This window comes from Arachis ipaensis, chromosome B3, assembly GCF_059453495.1.
Source record: "Arachis ipaensis isolate K30076 ecotype BB chromosome B3, ASM5945349v1, whole genome shotgun sequence".
NCBI classification, from domain to species: Eukaryota; Viridiplantae; Streptophyta; class Magnoliopsida; order Fabales; family Fabaceae; genus Arachis; species Arachis ipaensis.
This window is the reverse complement of record NC_142438.1, coordinates 147,109,206-147,136,809: the sequence shown is the minus strand read 5'-3', so window position 1 is coordinate 147,136,809 and position 27,604 is coordinate 147,109,206. Positions and strand designations below refer to the sequence as shown.

At 32.2% G+C, this 27,604-nt stretch overlaps 2 protein-coding genes across 2 annotated transcripts; both read right to left on the bottom strand.

The window, feature by feature from the left end:
• Positions 1-3,092: 3,092 nt before the first annotated feature.
• On the bottom strand, positions 3,093-3,578 carry LOC148572738 (uncharacterized). The gene has a single exon (XM_088507724.1). It carries the CDS (start codon positions 3,576-3,578, stop codon positions 3,093-3,095), a length of 486 nt encoding a protein of 161 aa, XP_088363850.1.
• Positions 3,579-5,745: 2,167 nt separating this feature from the next.
• On the bottom strand, positions 5,746-6,490 carry LOC107631991 (chaperone protein dnaJ-like protein). Its single transcript, XM_016335605.3, has one exon. It carries the CDS (start codon positions 6,278-6,280, stop codon positions 5,975-5,977), a length of 306 nt encoding a protein of 101 aa, XP_016191091.1. The 5' UTR covers positions 6,281-6,490; the 3' UTR covers positions 5,746-5,974.
• Between the last annotated feature and the right edge of the window lie 21,114 nt (positions 6,491-27,604).

Here is a 27,604-nt window from a genome sequence, read left to right as displayed (position 1 = left end):
TCTATTTTCTTGAAAAATATTGGATATAGGGAGGTGAGAACCAAACCATATGATCCTCAGTAGGAAAAGAAAATGCCACAAAAGTAATAGAAATAAATACACCTGGTCAACGCACATCTTAAAAAAGTTTATCTTATAAAAGTTTGCGGTCTTTATTTTCTTTATTTTCAAATCATTTTCACTTACTTATATATAATTTCGTATACAAATATCTCTTAGTCAAGTGTGATTCGAAAAAGTAAACCGAATTTTTTAAATCTTTTCTGTCGAGACCAAAGATGCGCCTAACAGTTTTCTACCCAACAAACTACCATATCTCTTTTCTATATATTCAACACATAAACTGGAGTCTAAGGGCAATACCGAGTTCAATCCGCCTCAACCTCTATCACCTTCATCCACCAGCAATCATAATCAAGTCAAACAATCAAATCACACAAACAAGCACATATATAAAGCACATAATACGTAGTCCATAATCAGATAAATCACATAAGCACAACACAACAATAAAATGCGCACCCAAACAAATGTATGCCTTTCTTACTGGTCATGAACTCATGTGTCAATTACATTGTCAGACCTGACACATCCTGTAGCTAACCCGATATGGTCTTTCTGTCGTGCATCCCTAAGAGAAATATCCCAAACTTATCACAAGCTAGTATTAGAGAGAGAGTGCCTGTCACCTTCTCTTGGAGGCTAGTTAATCTAGAGATTGCGTGCCTGGCCACCCTTACGATCAGAAAGAATGTGGGCAGAACAAAATCACCATCCCCACATCTCCACCAGAGCATTGAATAAGCGGGACAAACCATCATCCTTGCTAGGCGCAAGTGTTTTATCAATCATGCAAGTAGGACAAAACCCACGTCCTTACCAAACAATAATCATATCCAGGGACAAAGCTAGACAATATTTAGCAGGGGGCAAATTTTTTTAGTTTTTTATTTTAACAAAAAAATTAAAAATAACTATATATATAATTTTAATTGAAAATAACAATTAAGACTTAGAATTTACTTTTTATAAGATAATTGAACATATCGTATATTAAAATAATTAGATACAAATATCTCAAAACTAACTTCAAATATTGTAAATCTAGGTTGTTGCATACTTGTCTTTAAAATCTTCAAATACTATTCAATTCCTTTTAAGATGATTTCTGCAAAATTATTAAAAAATGTATTATGCTTCATGTAAATAATTTAAATCACTACCATAACTTATGTAATGAAAAAATTAATAATAATATTACTAGAGCTGAAATGAATTAAAATTTGTATCTTACATAGACAATTGAGCTCAACGTTTTTTTCTTGATTCAAAGTCATCTATTATTGAATCTGTATTGAAAGTAGCTGCAATTTCTTTCTCAATGTTAATGACTAAATTATTTGCAAGAAAGTCGTTTGCCATTTTACTCTAAAGCCTTGTTTTAACAATTTTTTATTGCCAAGAAAGCTCTTTCTGTTGTTGCTGTAGATACTGAAAGAGTCAAGACATTGCAAATCAGTCTATCAACCAAATGATAAGTTCTTGATTTTCCTGTTTCTTTCAATCTTTGACATAATTCAGAAAGTGTCCCAACATCTTTTAGATGATTCGGTATATCAAATACATAATGTTGCAATTGAACATTTAAAAGAATCTTTTCATGATTAGAAAATTTTGAAGGATAAAACTTTTCAGCTAACTTGCATATTTTCTGAATATTAAACAACTTAAAATTGTCTTAGGGTCCAAAAAGCAGTATTTAAATTCAAAAGCTCCATAGTTTTCTCATTGAATCTACTATTAAACTCTTGTATTTGAGAGTCAATTGCTGCCAAAAATACATCTACTCGATAATGATGCTCAATTATTATTTTTGGTTGATGAGATCGACCTCTTGCAATCGTGTATTGTGTACTCATATCAGGGATATTAATTTCATGTTTCTCACAAAACTTCTTAACAATCTCAAGTAAATTGCACCAACCATTATTCTTCAATTTTTGAAGAAGTAATTTTGATATGGAAACAATATGCATTGCATTTAAAATATCTTGAAATTTTTGTTGTAAAGCTTGGCACAAAATATTAGTAATCCCCATAATTTTCTTCATCAAATGTAACGAAAAAACAAATTTAAACGAGGATAGCACTTTATCAACACTATAAGCCTCACCTCTTTGAGCAAAAATTGTACCATCATCAATAATTTTATTAAGAATAGTATGAGTAACTACAAACATTCTTATCAAGCTACAAATAGAATGAAAGTGAGAACTTCATCTTGTATCTCCAGCTGTTTGTAAAGTGGCCGTTTGATTTGCACCTTGACTTGTTTCTAGCTCATCATTGGCAATCAATTTTGTATTTTTAATTTCTTGAGCTTCTTGTAGTTGATCATGTCATTTACAAGATGCACCGACAATATTGACAATAGTAGTCAATTGTGTGAAAAACTCTTGAATTTGCAGTACTTCTCTTGAAGCACCCACCAGTGCTAATTGCAATCTATGAGCAAAACAATGGGCATAATATGCTTGTCGGCAATCATTGAGAAATAAAGCTTGTAAACCATTCCATTTCCCTCTCATATTGCTAGCACCATCATACCCCTGACCTCGAATATTTTTAATTTAGAGATTATAAATAAAAATCACAGACACCAATTCTTTTTTCAAAGTCAAAGCACTAATATCACTAACATGTACAAGATCAAAGAGGCGTTCACGAACAAAACTATCCACATCAACAAATCTCAAAACAATAGCCATTTGCTCTTTTTTAGATTCATCACGAGTTTCATCAATGATGATACAAAATTTGGAATCTCCAATATCCTTTCTAATTGAGTTTTTCACCATTATAGCAAGAACTTGTAGAATTGCTTTTTGAACATCACTTGAAGTATATTTAGCAAATCTAGGAGCATTTTCCAAAACAAGGTTCTAAACACTACTGTTGTAAGAACCCAAAAACTTTAACAATTCAATAAAGTTACCTCGATTATCTAAACTCGAGCTTTCATCATGGCCTCTATAAGTGCAACCTTGAAAAGTCAACCATCTAATACAATCAATAGATGCTCCAAGTTTATGTCAATTATTCTCAATTTTCTTTGATGTTTGTCGTTTCATAAGTGTATCAGCATATTGTGATTGCTTCATCAAATCATCACATGATTTCGTTGCCTTGTGATGGAACCAATTGAGACCTTTATCAATGTGATTCAAAAGAGGACAATCTTTTTCACTATTTATCTTCTTCCAATTTTTGAAGTTGTTTTCAATGAAAGTATTTGAACCTGTATTGATTGAAGATTCCATAGCAAATAGGTAGCATGATAAACAATATACAGCATCATCTTCAATAGAATACTCTAACCATGAAGGGTATAGTTCAAACCAAGAAGCTTGAAAACGATGACGATGACTTGTATCGCCCGAGAATGGATAATTATCAAGTATTGGTTGATTTGGTCCAACTTTAAGATAAGCTCGACGAAGTTCATCTCTTTTACTTGGATGAAACTTCCAAATCATTGGTCGAATTCCTGGATCTCTTACCAAATGACATACTTCCATTTCTTCAGGATTACGTCATGGGCGCTTTGACTTTAAACTATCTTGTTGAGGAACTAAAGTATTCATGTTTGATGCCTAAAGTATTAAAGAGGTTGGTGTTGATGTAACAATATTAGAAACATCTTCACTCTTCTGACTAGTCTTTTTAAAGAAAGTGTCTATTATTTTCATCTTTTCCATGATTGAACTAAATTTCTACAATTGAAGATTTACATAGATAATAAGATAAACATTATGCAACTTAACTAAACTCAATTAATTTTATTTTTTGTAAATCAATAATATCAATGTCACAAACAATTAATAATGAGAGAAAAAAATTAAAACAATATATGCTAGGATAACATTATAATTACATGATTATCATTTTTAATTTCTTTCAAAAACTTAAAATATTATTATAAGATTATAAACTAGATAAATAAATAAATACATAAATTATTCAAAAAAATAAATAAAAAAATAATTTACAAAAAATAGAATGAGAGATAATAATGAAAGACAAAAAACTATTTGCTATCTTGTAAGTTGTAATGATAATAGAAATACGGAGTGATGTTTTGTTTTCAATTTGAAAAAAGAGAGAAGAATTGAAGAAGTGATTTGTTGGCTTGTTGTTGCAGTTTCAGATTCTCTTCACTTTTAATATGGATTAAGACTTTTTTTTAACTAAGTATATGGCCCATGGCCCAAGTTACACACTAATTTCAAATTATTTTTCACTATACCTACTTCTTGAATGAAAATTACCAAAAGCCATATATTTTTCAAAAGGGGAGGCCAAACATTTTTGTAGGGGACACTCTTTTATTTTTTATTATTTTTGTAAATTAATTTGTTTTTTGGGGAAGTCTTTGCCTCCGTCCATAATAGGTAGCTTTGGCCCTGATAGTGACGATGACAATGACGTTGAAGAAAAAAGTGCACATAAGAAGACGAGACGATAACAATAACGAATAAGGAGAAAGAAGAAGAAACAGCATCTACGTATGTACAAAGAAAAATAACTACGCAATGACTTGGTTAAAAAAACGCTTTGTAACCTAACTGTATTGTTATTTTTATATTTCTGCATTACATTTAGTTATAATTGATAAAATTTTAAAAATATATATTTAGTTAGAATATCCAAGACATCAACACTTGCATACCATGAGGAGTATGTGTTTGGACCAATATGTCTTCACAATTTTTCAAAATTCTAAACTTACCCTGCCTCTAATTGTCACTTTACCTCTTCCTCTAACTCTGTTATTTTACCCTAAACCAGTAACCGCCTGGCAAGGGAAACTGATTGGCAAAGAGGAGCTCTGACCTAAAACACGTAACACAAGCTCATTAAGAGAGACACCAGAGTCGATTCCTTAGATAGACAGATGAATGGGACTTGAGGAAGAAATGTGAAGCACGGACAAAAATTGGAGAAAGCAGATTCCTTGGGCAAGTGAGCCACTTTGAAAAATCATGATCCACTCGGTGTGAAGTAAAAGATATGCACACACCAAGCAACAATATGAACAAATGGAGCTATCAACTGACTCAGCAATCAGCACCGTATGCTGTATGCATGCACATTCTTAACATGTCCTACATAGCAATTGCACACACTCATTCAAATTTTAAACGTGCAATATTGTTTGAGTTGAACTTGCCGACCGATTTCCATGTACAAGTAACTCTGATTGGTTCTTCATATGTAGGTGCTTTCTACAGTACTATTAAGTAACACAGTACATTTAGTTTATGTGAAATTTCATTATGAAACGATTCAACCATTTTTCACGTGTCATATAACTGAACAACATTAATGTAGTACTTTCAGTAATTGGACAAGAAATTTCTCCTTCGACATACAACGGACTACTGTTTATTGATCGGTTATTAACTCTAGGATTGACCAATGCAAGTTAAAGGAAAAACATGCTAAGTGAAATTGATAGCATAAGCATCAAATGGAAAAAGCTCTGTCCTTTAATTTAAGGTAGCTAAGCATGTTTCATGCCAACTAATTTTCCGAACCTTGCACATCACTCCAAGTATCATAACATACTTGACACATCACATTAAAATAATCCCCTTCCATATTCCAATCCACAACCAAAATAATGGGCTCAGCTTCAGTTAATAATCAGAGGACAGAGGCCAACACTTGCACAACAAATTCCCATTTTCGAATAAAATGTAAAAACTTTTATAATGATAAAACCAATTAGTAATTACAGTGTATTGTTATAGCGATTGTATAAACTAATAATCGCCCCCTCTGTGTCTTACAATCATCATCCATCATATCATATAATATATTACATCAAATATAATAACATATTCCATTCATTTCGGATGAGAAACGAACAACAGGAATAATTCAAAACAAAAATAACACCAAACCGGTTCACTCAGCTGGGAGGGGGACGGTTCGTAGGCCTTACCGCAATTCTAGCGGGTATCGGTCGGCCTGTTCCGGTTCCACCACAACTGCTGCAAGCCATGCGACCAGAACCGGCGCATGTTCGGCACCCTACGTCGCCATCGGACCAACGGGAACAGATGCAGGTGACCCGGCCGGTTCCGTTGCAAGAAGGGCAGCGAGGGAAGGATCCGGCCATGGTGTTGGGGTTGTTGTCCATGACAGACTTGACGAGAACCGCTCCGGCCAGGACGCTGAGACCGGTGGCCAGCTGAGTTAACACGATTGGACCCATTTTGGTTTGGTTTGTGGGAGATAAGGGTATATGGAAGAGAGAAGAAAGAAGAGTATGATTTTTTGCGTAGTTAGAGTTATATTGTGGCTGTGGATTGTGGTGATAGTGGTGATGTGAATGATTTTTTTTAGATTTGGTGAAGTAAAAGAAGAAAAGATTAGTTAAATGATAAAAGTGGTTGTGGAATTGTACACGTAGAAGGCGTTGTGTCTGGTGGCTGATATGAGAACCGGGTTTTGGAGTTTGGAGTTTTATGTAGGGACCAGAGATCCTTTGCTTGCTTGTTTGGATTCCCTTCCACTTGCTTACTTCTATTCACGGAGTTAGAGTCAGACACCCTTCTCAATTCCATTTCCCACTCACCTCTAGGCTATTCGTTTAATCAATTTTTCTCTTTTGACTAAAATTCTAATGAAAAGGAAAATATTCATTCGTATTTTCTTCTTTTTGTTAATATTGGGAATTTAAACATTTTCGGAATCATAAAATTAATTAAATTTGAAGAAAAATATTTGATAAATGTTCAAAATCCGAGAAGTATTCTTCTTATGTTTCAAGAACCTTGGCCAAATTTATTCACTGCTTTCTAACCCTAAACCAATAACAATATTAGAACCAATAGATCATGCATGCAAAATATCTTTTACAGTTTTTGGTAGAGATACAAAAAAAGAAAAAAAAAAGTTAATAATCAAAGTGGTCCTGCAGTCGAGTCTCAATGTCGTTTTTGAATTTAAAATTGTCCCAAATTTGTCCCTAAACTTAACAATGGTCGTCCCTGAAATACTTTTCGGTGATAGAATAATGATGTGATGGACGGAGGCTACGCTAAAAGCTATGCTGCATTAGTAAAATGTTGTCATTTCATTTTTTGCGCCAAAATAGAACATAAACGTCGTCTTTTAGGGTATTTTGAGGAGTTTTAACTCCAACATGTTAAAATCCCTCAAAATACTCTAAACGGAGTCGTTTATATTCTATTTGGGCGCAAAAAATAAAACAACGATGTTTTACCAGTCAAGCGTGGCTTCTAGTGTGGCCTCCGTCTAACTACGTCATTATTTCGTCATCGAAGAGTATTTCAGAGACGACCATTGTTAAGTTCAGGGACAAATTTAGGGAAATTTTAAGTTCAGGGACGACATTGAGACTCAATTGCAAGTTCAAGGACCACTTTAAGTATTAACAAAAAAAACACAAGCCAAAGGATGATCACACAGGGCCACCGCTTTCATGGTCACAGGCTCCCAAACCTCATCTGGCGGGGCAAACCATTCCATAGAGTCAACTAAGCCATTAACCCCTAATCTAGCAAGATTATCAGCCACATAATTTAATTTTCTAGGAACAACATTGAAATGAACCACTCCAAATGAATAAGGTCAGCAATTCGTGCTAGAAGATCAGCGACATTCGACCGACTTGCCTCGGCAATCTGAGAAAAAACCAAGATAAAGGCATTGAGGCTATTAGATTCACAAACAATATGCTGATAGTCACACTCACGGGCAAGAAGGAGATCTCTCCAAATCGCTACTAGTTTACAACGGAGAACGGAGCCACCAGAGAGCTTTCCAACAACGCCTTTCACCCAGCCACCAATTTCATCACGGAGAACACAACCAAAACTGGCTCTATTATTGCTCTGAACAAGACTAGCATCACAATAAACCTTCGCCCATTCATTCCTCGGGGTTCCCAAGTCTTAAAAGAATACCGCTTCAAGAGGGTAGAAGAGCTTTAGAGACAAGTCTACCATCCATGAGCCATATGCTGAGACGCAAATGCAATTCTCTCCACGGACCAGACATCCTCAAAGTTGAAGATAGCATTATTGCTATAACACCCTATCATTCAATTGTCTTATACTTAAGTCATATTTCAGTGATGGTTCGGTGCTACGACACAAAGTTGAGATATAAATACTTATGTATAGAAAGAGATATTAAGCTAGAAGCCTGTAAATAAAAGGATTTAAACCTCGGATAAATGACAATTCGCCAATCGTTCACACTCGGTACCATACATAAGCGCATCGGAAAAGGTAGATAATTAAAAGTTTGAAGAAAGAATAAGGATAAAGAGACATATATAAGTATATATAAATATCTACTAGTCTCAGCCTGTGAAGATTAGGCCGGCTAGAGTTACAACAGTAAAATAGTTTGATATACATAACTTATCTCTCCACATATACATCAAAAGCCTCTAAAGACAAGTTTTCAAAATGAATACATCATATAATTTTTTTCAAAAGAAGGAGAGAATCTAAAACAAAAACAGAAGCAAAAAGTCTTCTGCGCCATCTTCCAGATAAAACCCCCGCTCACTGAGGAGCGCTGGGACCTGCATCTGAAAAAACAGAAACAATATATTGGTGGGAACCTAAACCATCGGGTTTCCATTAGGGTAAAAGTGCTGAATCGATACAATATAAGATAACAGAAACTCTCTAAGCAATCTTAATCTTCAAAGTTTCATTGATCTAAGTCTAGGGTTCTCACTAAACTAGAAAATGACAACTAATCTGAGAGATTCTAATTTATCTATGGGTAAAGTATACTTTTTGTCCCTGAAGTTTGACAAAAGTTTCAAAAATACTCCTAAGTTTTATTTTATTTCAATTTTGTCCCAAAAGTTTTCGATTTGCATCAAATATATCCTCGACGGCTAAATTTTTAAAAAAATTTAAGACCAATTTAACAATAATGCATGAAAATTATGCTTGATTTGTTTGTGTTGAGGGTTGTTCTTATGAAATTGTTGTTGAATTGGTCTTAAATTTTTTGAAAAATTAGCCGTCAAGGGTATATTTGATGCAAATCGAAAACTTCTGGGACAAAATTGAAACAAAATAAAACTTAGGAGTATTTTTGAAACTTTTATCAAACTTCAGGGACAAAAAATATACTTTACCCTTTATCTATTTATCCTAAGTTTTTCACAAACCTCCAATCACCACATCAGGAACAATCCTCAATATCACCACCGCTAACATAAGAAATCTCTCAGTTGTTCAAACATAGACAAAACAATACAAATAATACACAAATAGAGAGAATAGTTAAAGCAATTAGCTCAAATAGCTTATAGATACAATTATTCAACAAGGCAAGCCAAATACAAGATGCACACCCAATCAATACATACAAATACAAATGATGCATGCCTGCCCTACAGCCAATGAGCTCATCTATCGGTTATAAGCCGAAACCCGACATGTCTGGTAGCGAACCCTGGATAGTTCTTTGGTGCGCGCATCCTCAAAAGGTATTCTTATTCATCAATATCATGCATGATTCTCAAATCAATGCTACCGAGTGTGCCCTGCTCAACCTCTCTTGAGGAAATCATCCAGTAAGGCCTCAGTGTCTTGCCACATCTTGCGACGGAGGGTCAATAAAATGTCTCAAATCTCAACCCAGAACAAGTGGGACAAACCATAACTCTTGCATCTACCCAGGTGGTCTCAATCTCAACCCAGAATAAGTGGTGCGAACCACAACCCTTGCATCTACATAGGGAGTTCCAATCTCAATCCGGAGCAAGTGGGACGAACCACAACTCTTACATCTACCTAGGGAGGTATCATATCAATCAAACTCATTTTCATCATCCAATCAAATCAACTCGTCCTTTCAATCACTTTCAACATGTTTCGACTCAATAAATTCTTGCCAACGCTATCTATCCTCTAATCCACCATCTCTATACTCATTATAGGGGCTACGAAAGTGAAAGAGCTATTGGATATGCTAAAACAGTTAAAAATTATCATTTTTAAAAAACAGAACAGCCATGCATATGCATGCATGTTGCGTACGTACAAATCCACTTTTGTGCGTACACACAGAAACACACTAAAATTGTTCAGTTCTAAAATGCAAGTCGTGCATACACATGAGTCGTGCGTATTATGCATGATTTGGCTTTTGTTCGTACATATGGTATACACATAAAACTAATTCACTTCTGTAACACCCATCATGCGTACGCATAGGTCGTGCGTACATAGGACCTCAATTTTCTGCGACATTCAGATTTCAGTTTTTAAACCCCAATTTTCAATCATTCATAACTTTCTCTGCAAAATTTTATTTTCCTTCATTCTTAAATGGTCTTAAAGATCTTTCTTCTAGCTTTAATTTAAGAAAAATTTTGTTCAAATCCGAACTCCGAGCATCAAGTTATGACCCGTCGATTAAACCTAATCAATCGATTAAACCTTTAGCATACATATTCATACACCTACAATCCGTAACCAAATTAGATCAATTATCCAACTCGACATCATCAATTCATCAATCACAACATAGCCATACCATCACTTACCTCAACTTACCAAGTAAAGGATTTCTCACTCTATCACGGCCTCCTGTCCAATTGCCATATCACTTGCCATAATAAGCAATAATTCCACAATCTCATATCCAAACACAACAACAATATGATTCACAATTCACAACCATAACTAACATTCGATATCAAACATATTACAATTTTCTCTAAACGAAACAATCAACCACAACATTCAACAATAATCCTAGGTCCACTAGCCTAGGATTTTATGTCACATTACATGGTATTTATCTAAAACTTAAACCCATACCTACTTAATGTTGCAAATTTCAAATTTCAAGCTTCCAAGCTTTTCCTTCCAAAATTTTACCAAGTCAAACTTCCAATTACTCAATCTAATACAATATCATACAATTTGACACAACGTCAAAACTAGGGCTCATATAAATTTACGAACCAAGAGGAAAAAGGGGTCCTTACCTTTACCCGCTAAAATTAGTGATAGAAACTATGAAGAACCCAAGCTAGATAACTCCTATAACATCAAAATCACAAAAAATCTTCAATACCCAAGCTCAAATAGAATTGAAGAAGAGAAGATAGGCTTTGCGTGGCCGCAAACGGTGCGACAATCAGAGCTCCGAAGGAAAAGTTATGATCAAATGAAGATGGTGATGAATAGTGGGGTTAGGACATGGTTTCTCTCTTCCCTCTCTTCTCTATCAATGTTGCCCTCTCAAAAATGAAGAAGAGGGGGTGACTGAAATTTCATTAAGTGTGTGGTTATATGATTGGGCTTAGACCCAAATGTGGCCCAACTCTAATTCTTAGCTATTTGGCCCAACTTTAGGCTTAAATCTTTAAGATAATTGCTCGAACTTTCGTTCTAAATATTTTTCCTTATCATTTTCATAGCCTTAGTTTCCTCACTTGCTGTACTAGATAGGTTTAAGCTGGTACAGAAAATTTTAACACGGGTACGCATTTTTCCCATTTGCGCTCAATTTAATTTTCCTAATTCAAATTTTACCATTAAATTTCTAAGGGTAAAGTACTATTTTGGTTCCCAACGTTTGGACTTAGTTCTAACTTGGTCTTTAACATTTCAAACGTCTTATTTCAATCCTAAAAATTTTTAAATAGGTTCAATGGTCCTACAGTTAAAATTGACACTAAGAGTTAACGAAATGAGTGACACGACGTTAATAACATTACTAGTTAAGTCATATCTTCTTCCATATGTTAGAAAAACATAATTAAAACCTTCTTGTAATACTTTTTCTTCTCAATTTTTTTGTTGTATAAAACTCCAAATCCTAACAATCATTCATCAACGCTTCAAAATTAAAGAAAAAACTTTTATATTAGTGATTGTTGGTTCATCGATTTTACTTACATATTGAAATCGAATGCTATTGACTCTTTAATATGTGAATTGTTTGTGTCAAATTTAATGATGGGATAACATTGAACTCGCTTAAAATTTTTTTGGGATTGAAATAGAACGTTTGAAAGTTTTTGGGACTAAAATAGGACGTTTGAAATGTTTTTGGGACAGCATTGAACTCGCTTAAAATTTTTGAGTCAGTGTACCACACATCACCTATAGTAAGATAGAAATCTGTAATATGAATATAAGGGAGATCTTTGTGTAAAGGACCAAAGGAGCTCCAAGGAACATGCCAAAAGGATTGATACAGTCCTCTAGTACACCATCCATAGCCATCTTTTAAAAGATTCATCACCTTCTATAAGTTTTTCCTGCGACGTAAAGCATAGGCAGATTTGTTGAGATCCAATGTCATCTTACCATTTATATATTTAGCCAACGTGATTTGAACCCAAAGCTTTTCTGTGTTGTGAAAAAGTTGCCAAATAATTTTTTCAATAAAACAATGTTGACACACTTAGCATCTCTTATAGCAAGTCCCCCAAAATCTTTTAGGAGTCACAACCTTATTTCAACTAACTAAACTAAGACTCCTGCCAAAGATTTGACCCTTCTATAAAAATTGTCTCATCAATGAATTAAACTTCTGACAAATAGAATTATGGAAAGACAAACTTGCATGTGATAAATCGAGGTGTCATCGGTACATTGCAGTATTTGTGCATCATTAGCCTAGATATATCATTTGCAATAAAAAAGGTTAGTCAGTTTATGCATTGTCCATTGCTGGCACATTGGAAGGCAGTAAAGAGAGTCTTGAGGTATTTGCAATGCACTAAAGAGTATGGTCTATTGCTTAATCCAAGCACGGATTATAGACTTTAGAATTTGCAAATGCAGATTGGGGAACAGACCTAGAGGATCATAGGTCTATGTCAGGTTATCGTATTTTTCTTGGTCCTAACTTGATTACTTGGAGCTATAGGAAGTAAACTAGTATCAACAGGAGCTCCACTGAAGCTGAATTCAGAAGCTTGGCTGCCTGTGAAGGGAAGTTCGTGTGCCTAACTCACTTACTGTCTGAATTGAGGATTCCTCTCAAGACAATTCCAACAATTTACTGTGATAACCTCAGCACTATTTTTTTTACTGTCAATCCTATGCTACATAATCGAACCAAACATTTTCAGCTTGATGTTCAAATTATCAAAGAAAAGCGGAAGTCCAACACTTAGCATGTGGTTCATATTTCAGAATAAGAACAGGTGGCAGATATTTTAACAAAGCCTCTTTCTGTAGGTGCTTACCAGAGGTTAAAGAACAAACTTCGAGTGGTTCAAAGGCCTTACTTGAATTTGAGGGGAAGTGTTAAGGCTAGTGATAGAGTGCAAGAGCAATTAGAGTTCAAGAAAGCTCAAAATAATGTGGCTTAACCGTCAATGTTGTGCAATTTGTTATAAGTTAGTTAGGAAGCCTTTAGCTTTATATGTCAACAAGCCTAATACTCATTGTAATTAGTTAGCGTTTTTTACTCATTGTCAATTTTGGTTAATTCAATTCTATTTTTTCGTTCTTGCTATACTTCTTTATTTTCAAACTCTTCTGTGTCACTATTGCTTCTGCAATAACAGGAACTCGTTTATGTCTGGTAAAAGGGAACAGTCACCATCTATATGGCCAATTCTAAACTTTTTTCTTTGGTTCTTAAAATTCATATTCCATCTCATCAAAAGCAAAACCATGTTACCGAACATAGCAGAATTATATATATTTTCTGGCCCAAGTTACTAAGTAAGCAAGAACATTATTATTTTTTTTTTTGGACGGTATGGGCGAATATTATCTGGCTTGGTATTTTGATATTTGTATTGGGCTTAGTACAAACACTAGTTTTGTTTATGCGGGCTGAAAATTGCATGCTGACGGGAAATTCGTTACAAATCGAACCAAATCCCAACACTCAGAATTGTTTGTTTGGTCTATTCTAACCCAAGACAAAAAAAAATGGAAGTTTAGAAGCCTATTTGATTTTCTGGCTGTAGAAGCCTCTTGATGCACTCATGTCTAAAAAAAAACACTCTTATCTCTCAAAAGAAATTTTTTTATTTTATTTTTCAATTATTTGTATGAATCACAAGCTAAGCAAGTTAATTAGAATACCCGGCATTTCAAAAGGCAAGTTAATTAGCCACAAGTTCTTTATTTGTTTTACTAATTCTTATCTTGATGTGTGAGGCAAAATCATCGGCTCCATTTGCCGAAGCATAAAGTGGATAAAAAAGGCAGAGGCATTGGTCACACAATGCATGCTTCTCTGTCCATTGGACCACACACACAGAATCTATTCAGCCTAGTCACCTCACTTCAAATCAATACCCGCCACAAATCGTTTCAATTGTAGATATCCCCCCCCTCCTCTGCTTTTGCCAACTTAGCTCCAAAAGTTATTTCTTCACTTTTACTCAAATAATTCTTCACACCACTTTATTTTATAAAATACCATTTTCCTTTAACTTACTTTTTATTTAATTTTAATATGATTATGATAATTCAAATCAAGTGTGTTACATATAATATATAAAATTTTCGAACAGTTGAACTTCTAATGTAGTAATTATCTTATTCCATCTCATATGCAAATGATATTGTTGTCTTTCCTAGATAATTACATGTTTTAATTGGAAGATCCAAATCCCTGAAGTAAACTATAATTTTAATCAAGAGTATGAGTAAGGCTACATGTTACCTATTCTCTAAGAAATTTATAGTTCTTAACGTTAGTGTAGCTCATAATTGGTATCTGAAATGAGAAAGTTTGGTGAAAAATATCAAGCATTAGCTCCAAATAGATTTGAACTGTCTGTCATCCACAAATTGCTTCAAGAAGTAAAGCGCCGACCAATGGATATAGTTTGGTGGAACATGGTCCTTTTAAGGAAGCAAATGGTGGTTAGCAATGACTATGGCAATTAGTAGTAAAATTGCTTCACTTACTACCTACATTATTAACAAAGCTGTATATTATTAGTAAACAAAGACCATGATTTTGATTTGTGATACTTTTTTCATCAAAGCATGTGCTACCAATTGTGATGTTTATTGTCCTTGTCCCTGAAACAATCTCCTAATCATGTTTCTTTGAGAATTATTATACCCTTAGATCTCAGAATCTAATGTATATATAGACACAATTAAGTGGAAAGGTAGGATCTATGAGATCTCTAGATCTCTTTTTGAGTGATTTAAGAGCAAACATTACTCCAGATGGGGCCTCTAGTTTTGTCCACAGTAATATATAGTTCTCTAATTGAATTGGAATAGATTCAATTCATGCATTGCATGGTCCTTTTCATTTCCTTTATTATTGGTTGCGGAGTCAACAAGCAAAGACTATGTCCTGTGTAATGGGCATCATTGACTTGTGTGGGAGAAAGAACAACACTCTCATCCATCACTGCCTATTAACTATTTGAGTACTTGTTCTAAAGTACTAAATCATGTTACATTTGCTTCATATTATGGCCAATTTCCTTGCTAAGTCCCTAAAGTCACAATATTATTTTGTCACCTTGTTAGTAAAATTGGCCCTAAAGCATTATCATTCTGTTTCCCCCCCTCAATTTGTATGTTCAGCTATTCATTATTACAAGGTCACATGGTATGAACAATTTTGCTACTCAAGATTATTGGTAACACTTTTAACTTATATTAAAATTAAGTGTGACCATGGATTCATTTTCAACCACAATGATAAAACAAGACAACATGGTATATAACTTGAGATGTAAAAAGTTACACACAAAGATTTTGCAACTTTTCGTTATTCTTGATTTTTTATCACAATTTCTTGAATCTAACTGCCCTACCCAACCCTAAACTGTCACAGATGGATGAGTGTGCATTCTTAGTGGACCTTCGTTTGTATTCTTCCATTTTCATGATTGAATATTTTCTAGATCACAGTTTTGAAATATCATATATGGAACAAGTAGTTGTTGCATGCGTAACGGTCGTGATAACAAGGGAAACAAGTTTTGAAAATATAAAATCTAACAAACTCGATAAATAATAAATGTGTAACAACTCTTCAATTATGAATAATACAGTAACAACCCTAATATTTATCAAGAGAATATATGTATGTAGAATAATATAGAATTGTTACTAATAAATGTTAACTACTGTTGTTAAGAAGCTGCACTCAACTATTATAATTAACAATAATATTTGAGTGACAAAAAATAGCCAAAATTTATTTTATTTAATATTTATTAATTGTCGTTATAATTAATAAATACTGAATAAGGCAAATTAAATTTTTTTTTAGAAATATTTGGTAAAAAAAATATATTAACTAAAAGTTTTTTAAACTTATTACTTTTGGTTTTATTTAATACAAACTGTAATAAATAAATACTAAATAAAGTAATTTCAATCTTTTTTTTACTAAAGATAAGAAGACTCGAACCCGCGACCTCCAAGTAAGTATGGGGAGACTATGTCATTTAAGCTATAATTCGTTGGATTTTTTTTTTACCAAAGACAGAAGACTTAAATCTACAACCTCTTAATTGAGTATGGAGAGACTATGTCATTTTGAGCTATAACTCATGGGCGTAATTTCAATCTATTTGATCTGATTAATTTTTTTCTTTCTAATATTTTTTTTTCTTAATATTACCGTATAATTAATTAGTTAATTAATTAAGCAGTAGCAAGGGAGAAGTAGGTATATGAAGAGCTGGATACGAACGTCATGATGTATATACGGCATCTGATCCTTATTGTAGTATATATTTTTCTAATTATGATGAGTACCAAATTGGATACATAGTATTATAACCCAAAATCACATTAATCATTCACCTATCAATCTATCATGAATAACACCAATGAATAAGACATCATGCAAACTTAAATACTCATACTAAAAATAATTATGAGTTGTAATCCTTCGTTTTCTTTCATTAATTTAGTGTCTACAATTTTTTTCGTCCTTGTTGATTGTGATTCCTTTTATACTTTATCCATTGAAAGGCACACATTGCGGACACAGGTACAAGAAACTTTCTTTTTCCTCCTCGTTTTAGTCATGATTATTGCTCTCAAGGGAGGTTGACAAATACATTTATGGCCACCAATTTAGTTAACTCAGCTCATCACATATTAAATTAAATTAAATTTCCACAGGAATAGGATATAAATTAAGTGATAAATCAAACAAACAAAATAATTCCAGCTTAAATTTACAAAGATATCTTAAAAGAAAATTGATTTCACCTCATGTCCTAAACACTTTTATATAAATCAAATTAAATTGATTTAATTTATGCTATTTACATGTTGATTTGATTTATCATGTATGTCGTGCTACACAAATAATAAAAATCGAAAAGTTTGATTCGATTTACTACTTATACATATTATTGAATCGTTTATTTATTGTTTATTAAATTTAAAATATAAATGTCAATATAAAAATATCTTCATCTGAATTTAAATAAAATAAAAAAAATTAAAAAAATAAGAATAAAAATTTAAATTTTGTGTTTTAGTTTGAATTTCAAAAAATCTACATTTTTACAAACTTATGAATTCAAAACAAAAGAATAAATAATTTCTAAAAATTCATTAAAATCATCTTTTAACTTTTTAGCATATAAATAATTATTATTGAAACTTTTGATGTTGAAACAATTATTATAAAATATAGTCCTCTAAAATAATATATATAGCAGTTAAAACTTAAAATTTTCTAGAATTATAAGTAATAAATAATTACATATAATATAAAAAAATTAACTATATTTATATAATATTTAATTTAAAAAATAATTAAAATATTATGTTAATTAAATTATTAAACATTGATTTTCCACTAGAATTACAATTAAATTTTAGCATTTTTTTATTGTGCGTGCATGTACTTTCAATAATTAGGATATTAGATGTTGAAAAGTCAATAAACATAAATTGCTGCTGTATATTGAATATTAGTATTTACTTTTTGCTTAAATTGAACGTATTTACATCGCAAACAGGTTTGGTTCAGTGAAATTTTTATTTTTTAAAAGTTATAATATTTATGTTTGATAAATTAAATTAAAAATAATTTTTAATAAATATAGATAATAATAATATATTTAATAAAATAATTTTTATATTTAATAATATTATAATAGATATTAATATAAAATTAAATTTAAATATTAATTAATATACGAGATTATATTAGACTTTTTAATTTTGATATGCATAAACTAATTTTAAAAAGTTTACCCTTAAATACTTTTAAAATCATTTCTAATTTTTAAAAGCTACAAATACAAACATATGAGCTTTTGATTTACTAAGGCTTAGTTTGGTAAAGTTTTTACTTTTCAAAAGTAGTTTATAAAAATTAACTTTTAAAAGATGGTTTTTTAAAAATTGTAATATTTATGTTTGGTAAATCAAATTAAAAATAGCTTTTAATAAACACAAACAACATCAATTGCGTTTGCTAAAATAGCTTTTAAAATTTAAAAATACTATAATAGACATAAATGTAAGTATTAAATTTGAAAATTAGTTAACATATGAGGTTATATTAGACTTTTAAATTTTGAAAATCACAAGCAAACTTTAAAAAACTCTATCTTAGATGCTTTCAAAAGTACCCCAATCTTTTAATATAAGTACAAGCACATAGTCTTTTTGATTTACCAAATACAAAATGAAGAGTTTGAACTTTTAAAAAGTATAAGCACCTCTTTGAAAAGCTTTACCAAAACAAGCCAAAATGTAAAACGAGATGAATGTGCTTTTAAAAAGTACACATACCTCTTTAAAAAGCTTTACTAAACCAAATCTCAAATTTATTTATCAATTATTCATATATGTATTTATATATTGATAAATGATAATACTAGAGAGACAACATAAAAATAGTCAAATTTATCTTATTTAATTTTTATTTATTATTGTTAAAATTAATGAATATTAAATAAAATAAATTTTAATTGTATTTTGCTAAATTTTATTTGTCATCAAACATTTCCGTTGATATATCAATAACAACACAAAAATAAACATTTTAATAGAATACATGTATATTTCTAGTACAAAGGTAATTTCAATTTAATTTCTATTTCAACAATACCTTCAATTTAGTTTTGATGATTATTAATTAATTCCCTATTAATTATATTTATTTACTTGCTTATGTAGTTATATATTTAGATGTATGATTTCATTTAGTTATACAATTTCCTCCTTTGTGAGCTTAGCTTGTTGTGAACCATAAAAAATAAATGAATAAATAAATTCCAGTAATCTAAATCTATCTAACATGTAACTATATTTTCAACTTCTAGAAGTTTACCCTGGAAATTTGATGATAACCCACATATATAATCACGATAAAATACCGACCAAAGCATCATAGTCTTTTTATATATACATAAACCTAAGTGAATTATTGTTTCTAATAAAACCTAATCTGCCAAATTCTAACTCCAAATGAGATTGCCGGCGGTCATTTAATTTGGACGGCCACACATCTAATTAATTTCAACTGACTCCCCAATTATATATACAAGATTTAACTGAGCTAATTAGATTAGTACCACTACTAAACAAGTTCGTTGTTATCCACTGAAATTTTATAATGACAAATGATTTGAAGGAGTAATTAGATAGGAAGTAAGTGTCGAACCATGACGCATTGCTTGTTATTTTGCAAGATGCATGCATACATTTACATACGCCACAGTCGAAGCCTCAACACTCAACTATAAATTACACAAGACATGTTTGTCTTTTTTAAAAATCATGACATTGATTATGATATATGAAAATGATATAAGGCTTTGATATCTCTCTCAATTTTGTGGCTGGCTTTTATTTATTGTTTCTTTTTCTTGTTTAGGTTGGAAAGTTTGCTACAACTTTCTTTTGGTTTTCTTTCTTTATGTTGTGACGCGACCGGGTTCCACATATTGGCTTGAAAAATAATATTATGATTAGTCACTTCTAGATAGAACGATGGACAGAATTTGCTATTGAACTCATCATATTTAAGCTTTATTTAAAAGAAAATGAAAATCAGAGATTAAGTTGGGTTTTAATTAATTTATTTTAATTCTTAAAAATTATAATTACAATGTTTAAAAAGAAAACCTACACCGTACCCTCTTCTCTTTCAAGATGTCTAAATGATACCTCTATTCCATTATTTATAAAATACACACCCTCTTTTTTAATATAAGATTAAAATAGCATATACACTTTAGTCTATTTTACCAAAATATTCATAAATAATTATTATAATTATACATATAAAATAATGATAACTATTTGGTTGATTCAATAATAATAATAATAATAATAATAATAATAATAATAATAATATATTTATTATTATAATAATTTTTATTTATTCTTAATATTTTATAACATAATATAAAATATTTTAAGTTATTACAAAAATATATAATTTAAATTCTTGATCTATTTCATGGTTAAAGATAAAATACTAAAAATAATAAAAATTATTAATTACATTAATAATGATGAAATATATAAAAAATTTAATTATATATTTTGTGACAAGTTAAAAATTTTATTTATATGATAAAATATTAAAACTAAATAAAATTTATTAAAATAATATATATATATATATATATATATATATATTTGTATATTATTATTTGAATTAATCAAATAATTATAACTTATATATATATATATATATATATATATTTGGTGGATATTTTGGTCAAATAAATTAAAATATATATTACTTTAATATTATAGAAAAAGAGTGTATAGTTTATAAATAAAAAAGAGAGAGTCTCATTTTTCTTTAAATTATTTTTTAACAGTGGTGGAGCTACATAGTAAGAAAAGGGGCAATGATCTCCCTAATTTTAATTTTTACATATAAATTATATATAAATTTTAGTTTAGTTTCTCTTAAAATTTTATTTTAATCTTATTTTATTATATAAATATTTTTTACTCTCTCTAATATTTCATCTAGCTCCGCTCCTGTATTTTAAGTAAAATATGAAAAATTACTTAATAATTTCACAAACCAATACAAGTTTATATATAGAATATAGTATTTGTATGAAGAACTTGCTAAAAAACTTGTTTTGTTCAGCGAAATACTTAGACGACAAAGAAATGCTTATACGATTTTTAATACTAGTATGTATGGTCGCCTTGTCGGTATTAGTTTAGTTAATTACAGATTTTGCATTTAATAGAAAGTCAACAAATATTAATTTGAATTTTAAAGATATACACGCATTGTTTTTACTTTAAAGTATTGACAAGTGGGGTATTAGTAGTAGCACTATATAAATTTTCTGTGGGATGTATTTTTATTTTTCGATAGTATTAACTGAATAAATATTTTTGGTAACTTAATACCAATAAATAAATAAAATAAATATTTGATAACTAAATTTAATTAAGTTAATTTAATAATTTATTAGTTTAACAAAAATAATTATATGACAATAGACAGAATATTTGTACTTATATCTGTCTTGAGTATGAACGAAATGCTTTTTATAAACCCAGTAATTATTAGCGCTGAACTAAAGAGGAGGATATAGTAGAAAGGAGCACTAAAAGGGTGAAAATGAATGGTAAAAAAAAAAAAAAAAACTAACTATGGAGGCTACCCAAAAAAAAGAGGCATCAGAATTTGTTATGGAGAAACCAAAAGGTACACCTATGAGAGGGATATAGGTTGATAATATTGCAACAACCAGCAATAAATCTTCTTATAAGAATAGGGTTATGAGTGATGGTTTAGACAAGCTAAACTCGTATGAGATTGTAGAGATGGTCACTGAAGATTATATCTTCAATGAGGATTCCATGGAGCATATGAAGAGCCATCAGACTCCTTTTATTCCAAACTCAGTCATAGATGTCTCTCTAGAAGAATACGATGAATGGTGTAGGTCGTGGAAGCAAGCACTCGTCATCAAATCTCTAAAAAAAAATCTGAATCTTCAAATAATGGAGAGATGGATAAATAGGAGATGAACGAAGAAAGAAGCAGTTCGAGTAATGGATCTTGTGGGGATACTTCCAAGTTCATTTCTCGAGGCGGGAGGATTATTCTCATGTCTTATTCAAGGGTCCTAAGATGATTGCTGATCACTACATTTTGGTGTAAAGATGGAGACCCCTGTTTATTGATGAGCGGATAATTTATACGTTTTTTGGCAATATTTTTATATAGTTTTTAGTATGTTTTAGTTACTTTTTATTATATTTTTATTAGTTTTTATACAAAAATTAAATTTCTGGACTTTACTATGAGTTTATGTGTTTTTCTGTAATTTCAGGTATTTTCTGGCTGAAATTGAGGGACCTGAGCAAAGTCTGATTCAGATGCTGAGAAAGGACTGCATATGCTGTTGGATTCTGACCCTCTTGAACTCGAAGTGGATTTTCTGGAGCTACAAAAGCCCAATTAGCGCTCTCTTAATTGCGTTGGAAAGTAGACATCATGGGCTTTCCAGCAATGTATAATAGTTTATACTTTGCCCGAGATTTGATGGCCCAAACTGGCGTTTAAACGCCAGCCAGAGACCCTTTTCTGGCGTAAAACGCCAGAACTGGCACCAGAACTGGAGTTAAACGCCCAAACTGGCATCCAAGCTGGCGTTTAACTCTAGAAAAGGCCTATGCACGTGTAAAGCTCAATGCTCAGTCCAAGCACACACCAAGTGGGCCCCGGAAGTAGATTTCTGCACTATCTGCACTTAGTTACTTATTTTCTGTAATCCTTAGTAACTAGTTTAGTATAAAATTATAAATAGCACCTTTTATATCTTTTATCGGAGCATATGCCATTATTCACATTTGGGAGGCTGGCCGCACAGTCATGCCTAGAACTTTTTCTCTTATGTATTTTCCAACGGTGGAGTTTCTACACCTTATAGATTAAGGTGTGAAGCTCTGCTGTTCTTCATGAATTAATACAAGTACTATTGTTTCTCTTTCAATTCACGCTTACTTCTTCTCCAAGATATACTCTTGTACTTAATTCAGTTAAGTCAGAATGAAGGGGTGACCCGTGACAATCACCCACTATCTTCGTTACTCGCTTAGCCAAGATCCGCGTGCCTGACAACCACAAGCAGTCTACATGATGTTCAACGTAGTCATTGGACGACAGCCAGAGTATAGTCTCTTGGGTCTCTGATTTACGGACCGAGTCTGTGAGATTAGAACCTTCGTGGTAGAGGCTAGAACTAATTGGCAGCATTCCTGAGATCCGTAAAGTCTAAACATTGTCTGTGGTATTCCGAGTAGGATTTGGGACGGGATGACTGTGACGAGCTTCAAACTCGCGAATGTTGGGCGCAGTGACAGTGTGCAAAAGGATAGAGAGATCCTATTCCGACATAAGTGAGAACCGACAGATGATTAGCCGTGCGGTAGCTGTGCCTGGTATTTTTCATCCGAGACGAGAAATCTGACAGTTGATTAGCCGTGCAGAAACTGTACTTGGACCATTTTCACTGAGAGGATCATACAGCTTGTCATGGAAGGGAGCACGCATGATTGGATAAAGACAATAGGAAAGCAGAGGTTCAGAAGCAACAAAGCATCTCCAAACGCTTATCTGAAATTTCCACCAATGAATTACATAAGTATCTTTATTTTAATTTACATTTTATTTATCTTTCAATTATCAAAACTCATAGCCAATTGAATCCGCCTGACTAAGATTTACAGGATGACCGTAGCTTGCTTCAAGCCGACAATCTCCGTGGGATCGACCCTTACTCACGTAAGGTATTACTTGGACGACCCAGTGCACTTGCTGGTTAGTTGTACCGAAGTTGTGAAAAGTGTGATCACAATTCCGTGCACCAAGTTTTTGGTGCCATGGCCGGGGATTGTTCGAGTTTGGACAACTGACAGTTCATCTTGTTGCTTAGATTGGGTTATTTTATTTTATGTTTAAGCTTTTTATTTTTATTTTCGAAAAAAAAATTTAATAAAATCATAAAAACAAAAAAAAAAATTTGTATTTCTTGTTTGAGTCTAGTGTCAAATTTTAAGTTTGGTGTCAACTGCATGTTTTTAATTTTTCTAAAATTTTCGAAAATTCATGCATTGTGTTCTTTCTTGATCTTCAAGTTGTTCTTGATGATTTTCTTTGTTTAATCTTGTGATTTTCTTGTTTTGTGTTTTTTGTTGTTTTTCATATGCATTTTCGAGTTCATAGTGTCTAAACAAAAAAAATTTCTAAGTTTGGTGTCTTACATATCTTTCTTCTCTTAAAAATTTTCAAAAATATGTTCTTAATATTCATCTTGACATTCAAAGTGTTCTTGCATGCATTATTTGCTTTGATCTTAAATTTTTATGTTTTGTTTCATTTTGTTATTTTTCTCTCTCCTCATTAAAAATTCAAAAGTAAAAAAATATCATTTCCTTATTCTTCTCATAATTTTCGAAATTTTGAGTTGACTTTGTCAAAAATTTTTAAAATTTAGTTGTTTCTTGTTAGTCAAGTTAAAATTTCAATTTAAAAAAAAAGTTATATTTTCAAATCTTTTTCAAAAATAAATTTTTTTTCAATTTTCTTCTTAATATTTTCGAATTTCTTAAATAAATTTTCAAAATCTTTTTCTTATTTTTATTTCAAATTTTCAAAAACTTTACTAAAAATTAATGTTTTGATTCAAAAATTTCAATTTTGTTACTTTCTTGTTAAGAAAGGTTTAACCTTTAAATTCTAGAATCATATCTTTTAGTTTCTTGTTAGTCAAGTCATTAACTTTAATTTTAAAAATCAAATCTTTTTAATTTTTTTTTTCAATTCTTTTTCAAAATAAATTTCAATCATATATTTTTCAAAATAAATTTCAATCATATATTTTTCAAAATTTAATTTCAAAATCTTTTTCTAACTTCTTATCTTTTCAAAAATCTGACTTTCAAACCTTTTCAACTAATTACTTGATTTGTTTGTTTTAATTTTAAAAAAATTTACTATTTCTTTTTTTTTTAAAAACCACCTAACTACTTTTCTCTCTCATTAATTTCGAAAACTAACTAACAAATTTTTCAAAAATCTTTTTAATTAATTAATTTATTTACTTTTCAATTTACTTTTATTTCTTTTCTTAAATTTCTTCTCTGTTCAAATTACTCATCTCCTCTCTCTTCTCATTCTTCTATTCTTCTACTCTTATACTCACATAAAGGAATCTCTATACTGTAACATAGAGGATTCCACTATTCTCTTTGTTCTCTTCTTTTTCATATGAGCAGGAATAGGGATAAAGACATTCTTGTTGAAGCTGATCCTGAACCTGAAAGGACTCTGAAGAGGAAGCTAAGAGAAGCTAAAGCACAACACTCAGGAGAGGACCTTACAGAAAATTGTGAAAATGAAGCAGACATGGCAGCCGAACCCAACAACAATGGTGGAGATGCAAGGAAGGTGCTTGGTGACTTTACTGCATCAACTTCCGACTTCTATGGAAGAAGCATCTCAATTAGTTTGAGCTTAAGCCTCAATTAGTTTCTTTAATGCAGAAAAATTGCAAGTTTCATGGACTTCCATTGGAAGATCCTCATCGGTTCTTAGCTGAATTCTTGCAAATCTTTGACACTGTTGAGACCAATGGGGTTAATCCCGAGGTCTATAGACTTATACTTTTCCCCTTTGCTGGTTGGACTCACAACCTAAAGAAAGCCTGAACTCTTGGAAAAAGTTGGTCAATGCTTTCTTGGCCAAATTATTTCCACCTCAAAAGATGAGCAAGCTTAGAGTGGAAGTCCAAACCTTCAGACAGAAGGAAGGTGAATCCCTCTATGAAGCTTGGAAAAGATACAATCAATTGATTAGAAGGTATCCTTCTGACATGCTTTCAGAATGGAGCATCTTATGTATATTCTATGATGGTTTGTCTGAATTGTCCAAGATGTCATTGGACCACTCTGCTGGTGGATCTCTTCATCTGAAGAAAACACCTGCAGAAGCCCAGGAACTCATTGAAATGGTTGCAAATAACCAGTTCATGTATACTTCTGAAAGAAATCCTGTGAATAACGGGATGACTCAGAAGAAAGGAGTTCTTGAGATTGATACTCTGAATACCATATTGGCTCAGAATAAAATATTGACTCAGCAAGTCAATATGATTTCTCAGAATCTGAATGGAATGCAAGCTGCATCCGGCAGTACTAAAGAAGCCTCCTCTGAAGGAGAAGCTTATGACCCTGAGAATCCTGTAATGGAAGAGGTGAATTACATGGGAGAATCCTACGGAAACACTTACAATCCTTCATGGAGGAATCATTCAAATTTCTCATGGAAAGATCAACAGAAGTCTCAACAAGGCTTCAATAATAATAATGATGGGCGAAATAGGTTTGGCAATAGCAAGCCTTTTCCACCATCTTCTCAGCAACAAACAAAGAATTCTAAGCAGAGCATCTCTGACTTAGCAACCATAGTCTCTGATATATCTAAGATCACTCTCAGTTTTATGACTGAAACAAGGTCCTCCATCAGAAATTTGGAGGCACAAGTGGGTCAGCTGAATAAAAGAGTTACTGAAATTCCTCCTAGTACTCTCCCAAGCAATTCAGAAGAGAATCCAAAGAGAGAGTGCAAGGCCATCAATATATCCAAAGTGGTTGAACCTATAGAGGAGGAAGAGGGAGTGATTTCCAGTGAGGAAGACCTCAATGGACGTCCACTGACCACTAAGGAGTTCCCTAATGAGGAACCAAAGGAATCTGAGGCTCATACAGAGACCATAGAGATTCCACTGAACTTACTGTTATCATTCATGAGCTCTGATGAGTATTCTTCCTCTGAAGAGGATGAAGATATTGTTGAAGAGCAAGTTGCTCGGTATCTAGGAGCAATCATGAAGCTAAATGCCAAGTTATTTGGTAATGAGACTTGGGAGGATGAACCTCCATTGCTCATCATTGAACTGAATGCCTTGGCTCAGCAGAAATCACCTCAGAAGAAACCAGATCCCGGAAGGTTCTTAATACCTTGTACCATAGGCACGATGACTTTTGAGAAGGCTCTGTGTGACCTGGGGTCAGGAATAAACCTCATGCCACTCTCTGTAATGGAGAAACTAGGGATCTTTGAGGTACAAGCTGCAAGAATCTCATTAGAGATGGCAGACAAATCAATGAAACAGGCTTATGGACTTGTAGAGGATGTCTTAGTGAAGGTTGAAGGCTTTTACATCCCTGCTGACTTCATAATCCTAGACACTAGGAAGGATGAGGATGAATCCATCATCCTTGGAAGACCCTTCCTAACCACAGCAACGGCTATGATTGATGTGGACAGAGGAGAGTTAGTCCTTCAATTGAATGAGGACTACCTTGTGTTTAAGGCTCAAGGATCTTCTTCTGTAAACATGGACAAGAAGCATGAAAATTTTCATCCAATTCTCTCCATACAGAGTCAAGAAGAGCCCCCACATTCAAACTCTAAGTTTGGTGTTGGGAAGCCACAATTAAGCTCTGAGTCTCTCTGAAGCTCTCTAAGAGCTCACTGTCAAGCTATTGACATTAAAGAAGCGCTTATTGGGAGGCAACCCAATCTTATTTATCTATGTTAATTACTTTTT